The sequence below is a fragment of the Phalaenopsis equestris genome, unplaced genomic scaffold, assembly GCF_001263595.1.
Source record: "Phalaenopsis equestris unplaced genomic scaffold, ASM126359v1 Scaffold000378, whole genome shotgun sequence".
Classification (NCBI taxonomy): domain Eukaryota; kingdom Viridiplantae; phylum Streptophyta; class Magnoliopsida; order Asparagales; family Orchidaceae; genus Phalaenopsis; species Phalaenopsis equestris.
Genome location: NW_018164820.1, coordinates 925,358 through 931,357, shown reverse-complemented (window position 1 = coordinate 931,357; position 6,000 = coordinate 925,358). Strand labels below are relative to the sequence as shown.

Below are 6,000 nucleotides of genomic sequence, written 5' to 3'. Positions count from 1 at the left end.
CACTTTGTGGGATAAAGGCTTGTTGTTGTTATTGTTTCTGTAGTATTATTGGAACTGTCCGAAAGTTGGAGTATTCTTAATTCTCTTTGGCAGTGTGCAAACAAACAGATGAATTAGGAAGGAGAGATTTGCTCTCCTAAACATTCAGGATGCTAAAGATAAAATGAACCTTACTGTTGCTTCATTCAACTTTTTTCAACATCGGTGTTTAAACCAATAAAAATCATAATATCATTATGAACTTATAGTCATGTCTGTTTATCTCTTTCAACATGCTTTTCTTTTTTGGATAGATTATTTTCATTAACGCTTCTTTGTCCTTTATTTTAACTTTCATAGTTTGTTGCGTTTGAATGAGCAAGTAATATATTTCAAGAATAAGTAATTAAAAATAAAAATTTTGAAAATCATATATATTTCAATTATTGTGTGGTTTTCTGTCAAATGATAGAATTAGCTCTTCAACTTCGTTTTTTGTTGGCACTTTCTTTGATGAAATCATGTCTTAGCTATATATTGTTACTTGCTGTAACAAAGTTAACTGACATATTGTATGCTTGATTTTAATAAGATCCAACCTTATGAAACATTTGGTTTATTAAAAATGAAAATATATTAATTTATTATAGTGCTATGATAGCTAGATTTGAAGATAGAAACTTTTTTAATGGGAGTAACTGGATAGTATGTCGTTTATTTTTTAAAGGGTGGTTTGTGAGCAATTGCTGATTGCATTGACTTGAAGTTCATTGTTTCAAACCATAGAAATCATTTTTTCCGGGAATATGTTTGCATGCACTTTCTTTGATTAAATCATGTCTTACTTTTATATTGTTACTTTCTGTAACAAAGTTAACGGACATGTTTTATGCTTGATTTTAGTAAGATCCAACCTTATGAAACATTTGGTTTATTTAAAATGAAAATATATTAATTTCTTATAGTGCTATGATTGCTAGATTTGAAGATAGAAACTTTTTTAATTTGAGTAGTTGGATAGTATTCCGATTATTTTTTAAAGGGTGGTTTGTGAGCAATTGCTGATTGTATTAACTTGGCATTCATTGTTTCAAGCCATGGAAACCGTTTTTTTGCAGTCTGGGAATATGTTTGTTTGCATACTGCTTCCTAATATTGGATTGAAGGGAGGATTATTCACTGCATTATTATTCATGACTATTTTTTAAGAGAAGTTTAAAATGATGGCAGAAATGCTCCTTGAAGTCTGTAATGTTGTGACTTTTTTTTGAACTCGGTTATTGTTCGGATATTTGCAATGTTACTTGGAACTTACACATGTGCTACTGTTTGGTAGCAGAGCGAGTCCGGTCATTTTGTTTTTAGAAAGATGCTAACTTCAATTTTAGAACTCTGGATAAAAATTTCTAGCGTTGAGATTGGAACCATGCTACTGCCTACAATAGAAATGCTTTTGGGACTGTTTTTTCATGAACCATTGGAGTTCTACTTGAAATTTCATCCTTTGCATCATTGTTAATCTTTATTTTTCTTTTAATTCTCCTTTCTGGTCAGCGTCTTTTATTTTTCTTCAAATGCTTGTTCTTACAGGGAAAGACATTTGATGCTGCTTGTTCAATGATTGATAAGTTCTGGCAGCAAAAAAGAAAGCGCTCTCGAATTGGCCAATCATCTAATGTGCGGACCACTGGTTTATATCAAGGAGGAAACATTCTTAAGACCGGACTCCAAAGTTTTGCTTCAGGAAGTGGCCTTGAGATGCCCGAAAGAGAGGAAAAGTCTAAAGTTGAAGTACCAAACAAAAGGAGTCGAACTTCTCCGCTTGAAGTATGTCTTTTCTTTTTGAATTTGCTTCCACTTCATTGTGACTGAAAATTTATGCTTGGAATCTGTTGTTATTTTGATAATCAATGTTGCTTTTTTGACATTTCATTATACTGTTTATGCTTTCTGTTGCATTCAAGATCTTTAAGCATGAACAATGCTGAACATTACAGTCATCCTATTCTTCCTTGATGCCATGTTAAGATTTGCATTCATCTTAATAAGTGTTCTGATAGTGTTTCATGCTCAGTTTACGATGGTTGTAATCTCTCATGATAGTGTTTCATGCTTCCATGGTGCTTGGGATTTTTTGTTGAATTTTTTAAATGGACACAGTTATAGTCAGTTATTTGTGATAGTCTTGATATTAACTGACACGTTGCTAAAATTTTTATACTTCTCAACCATTCATCCACGCATAATGTTTCACAGAAAGAAAACCAGAACTTGCACCATCATAATTTCCACAATTTCACAACGTTAATCATTTAAGAGGAGAAACTATTGAATGATGCGTTTCTTCATAATTTACTTCTTTGTTGAGCATTCTCAACAATTATTGATAGAAATATTATATATTATATATATATATATATATATATATATGTTTTATTTAGATGGATGTACAGACTAATGGCACTGCAAGAGCTTCCAGCCTTCTTGAGAGGGATAAAGATGCTGTAAAATTCATAAGCGGAAGTACAACACATTTGGTCGAAAATGATGGAGCATTTTCACCAGTTGCTGATGGTTGGGAAAGGTCAAAATTGAAGAAGAAGCGTTCTGCAATAAAATCTGATACTTCAGGTTCAAGGCTATCTAGATCACAAGGCGCTGAACGGGAAGCTAAAAGAGGAATGCAGCATAAGCTTGGCATTGATGCCCGGCCAAGAATTAGTCATGCACACAGTTTCAGGTACAATATTTGACGTTCCAATTTTTATATAAACTTCTTTGTTTCAGGAATTTCTTTTTGCTTTTCAATTGCTTCTATTTATTTAAAGCTGGAGATTGGATTGATTAACTGAAGTTTTACAGGCCAGGATCCGATAGGAGTGCTGTAATGGTTGGAAATTTAGACACAAGCCCTCAACATGCTTCCAGTATGCGCTTTAGGAATGAACTTAATAATGGTTCGCTTCAGAATGACAAAAGGGATGTACGATTTTGTCCAGAGACTGAAAGTGCCTCCGTTAAAGTTATTACCAAGTAAGATATTTATTTTTTCCAATATATTTAGCTTTGAAATGGTTTTTTTAACACCATTTTTGGATTTTCAGGCCTACCAGCCGAGAAGATAGGAGTGCTGCAAGTCCATCTTTTTTAAAATTTGGCTCTTTGAGAACACGGACCAATCCAGGTGCATTGCCAAAAAGATCAGCCAACGTCCTTCGAGTTATGGGAAATCCTGAGGATATGGAGCAGCCTCAAGCTACAGAGAAGCTCAATGCGCTTGGTGTTAATAATAGGAAAAGAGCAGCTTCTGCTACGTCATCATCACCTCCTGTAGGGCATTGGGCTGTACAAAGGCCAAAAAAGTTTTCCCGATCTTCAAGAAGATCAAGTCTCTCCCCCCTTTTTTCAAGCCATGATGAGTTTTCTGTATCAGAGCCTTTAGATGATGTTTCCATTCATCATGATAGTTTAGGGGAGGCAAGGCATACATCTTTGAATGCTTCCCAACAGTGTAAAATAAGAGGCGATAATAGTTTGGCCTCAGCTTCATTGTCAGAAAGTGAGGAATCAGGTTTTCAAGTAAACAAGGTAAAATGTAAGGTAAATAAATGCAGAGAAATGGAGGATAAATCTGGTCAAACTGTTCATAAATCTTCAAATTTTATCATGGCATCAAGGAAGAATATGATGACTGTTGAGGAGGATAGTGGAGATGGTGATTGTAGGGAAGGGAGGACTGGAAGAGGTATTGCTCCTACTAGGTCTGGTTTGGCAGCAAGAGTTGAGAAGCTTGGTGAGGCTGTCACTGCCAAACAGCAGAGAAGTGTCAGACATGGCTCCGAAAGGGTTGAAAGGTGATTAGTTGTCTCATCTAACTTAATAAATAAAACATTTTGGCATCACTTCAAAGTGTGAAGTTAATTGCTGCCTCAGCTCACGTCTGCACTAATAATATTCTCTAATTTTTCCTTTTTCTCAGCAAGACAGATCGTCAGCATATCAAGAAAGTTTCTGAGCGTAAATCTTACACACGTCCAAAGCAGTCGATTAATGTTTTATCAATGGAGTCATCTGGTACCTCTTTATGGCTCAAAAACTAATCACTCACGTGCTATAGAGGAATATTCCATTATAATTTATGTGTTTCCTTAATTCTTGTTTTGCATTTGTGCTTTCTTATCTCAGAAGAAGCTTTTGATGATCATGACGAGCTTGTGGCTGCAGCAACTGCCGCCGTTGATACTGGTATTACATTACATTTCGTGAAACTACAGTTTACCTTTAAATTTTTGGAGAAAATATCACATATTAAGAAAAACATGATCCGACAATCAGGTTGCCTCCATTATGATATTGAGATCATTATTTTGAATCATGAAAGTGCTTCTTGTTGAAGCATGGATGCAGCCATCTAAAAATACCTTCTCATACGTTACAAGAAGTGGACCCTTGTGTACACCCCCATCATGTATGGGGCAAAACTTTCTATTTTAACAAATTCATGTATGTGATTCTTTTTTTTTGTTGTTGATCAGGAAGGGCTTGTTCTAGTTCATTTTGGAAGCAATTAGAGCCAGTCTTTAGTTTTGTTTCCTCAGAAGACATAGCTTTCTTGCGCGAACAGGTAATAATTGGATACATCCCAGCAGTCATATTGACCTCCTTCTATTTATGCAGTTAAGATGTGTATGATAATTGTTTTTAACCAAACAGATCCAACTTACCGATGAGTCAGCAGCAAGAACCCATGTTGATGAAGATAATTTTCAGAAATTAAAGGTATTCATATTTTGTTGTCAATAGCATTTCTGGTGAAAATTATGTTGATGTTGTAGGTCTAAACTTCTTATACTTTACGTTTTTTCTTGCAAATTTTTATTTTCATACAATGATTTTTCTGCCCAATAGTTGGTTCTATCTACATGGTTTTACAATTTTTGTTTTTAACGAAGGCTCACATATTAGTACATCTTTTTTTATTGACCATTTTTCTGCATAAAGTGGGGAGTTTTTTATACTGCTATCAACTGGTATGAGTTCCTCTTTCTCATTTTTCCAAGTTGATCGTGAACACTTCACAATGCCATTGGGACCCTTTTGTCTGACATTCTCTTAAATGATCATTTTTTTTTGCGTAAACTGGAGACATTTTATGGTGTAATTACAAGATCTGAGCTCCTCTATTTCATTTTCAGGTTGATCTTGAGCTTGTCCCAATGTCTTCAGGACCAGTTGGTACTAATGCATGGAAAAGCACTAGCTTGTCTGATGGAATTAGCTCTTACGAATGTGATAGAGAAGGGGGATTTATGAAGGATACTGGACATACTGGTCCTCTTTCAAACAGTGGAGTTTCACTTTGCCAGACACTTCTGTCTGCCATAATTGGAGAAGAAGATATCGAAAATATTTGCAGCACTGTTGACTATGGGGAAGGATATTCATTCGAGGATTGCAATGATACACAGTTTGAGCTTGAAAAAGGTTTGAAATCTAAAGTTTTGAACCTGCAGTTGCAGGGGGATAGCCAATTTGCTAGAACTTCAGACTGTTATAAAGTTGATGAAGATTGGAGATTCCCTTATTTAACTTCAACTGAGAGGTCGGGAACTAATGGCATCATGGAAACTTACAGTAAAACATCATCAAACTTTCAGCTAACCCCGAAGCAACTGGTGCCAAAGCAGACAACACCATCCAACGGAGCATGCACTGTGTTTCAGTACAACCAAATGAACATCAATGACAGGCTTATTGTTGAACTGAGTGAAATTGGCATTCACCCTGAAGTTGAATCTGTGGTAAGTTTTTATTTTGATTTAAGAATATTTCTAATTTTGTGTGTTATCTTGTGCTTCATGCTGTTGATAAAATTTGCCTTTTTTCCTCTGGTTCAATTCATTTAATTCTTTTACTGGTTAGTGGACTATCTTCATGCAGATTACTTGCTTCTCTATCAGAACTTTATCTGAAGTATATGCTATTGAAATGAATATTACTCGTCAGTCTAGACTAGAGACT

The 6,000-nt window shown here is 35.1% G+C and overlaps 1 protein-coding gene across 1 annotated transcript in view; it reads left to right on the top strand.

Annotated features, from left to right (window-relative positions):
• LOC110026560 overlaps nt 1-6,000 on the top strand; it is a 30,607-nt gene that overhangs the window by 2,849 nt on the left and 21,758 nt on the right. Inside the window, exons 3-12 of the mRNA XM_020727539.1 lie at nt 1,075-1,108; nt 1,570-1,806; nt 2,433-2,719; nt 2,842-3,012; nt 3,084-3,833; nt 3,959-4,053; nt 4,165-4,224; nt 4,515-4,603; nt 4,693-4,758; nt 5,175-5,780. Coding sequence (XP_020583198.1) covers nt 1,075-1,108; nt 1,570-1,806; nt 2,433-2,719; nt 2,842-3,012; nt 3,084-3,833; nt 3,959-4,053; nt 4,165-4,224; nt 4,515-4,603; nt 4,693-4,758; nt 5,175-5,780 — 2,395 coding nt within the window. The remainder of the gene's footprint in view (nt 1-1,074; nt 1,109-1,569; nt 1,807-2,432; nt 2,720-2,841; nt 3,013-3,083; nt 3,834-3,958; nt 4,054-4,164; nt 4,225-4,514; nt 4,604-4,692; nt 4,759-5,174; nt 5,781-6,000) is intronic.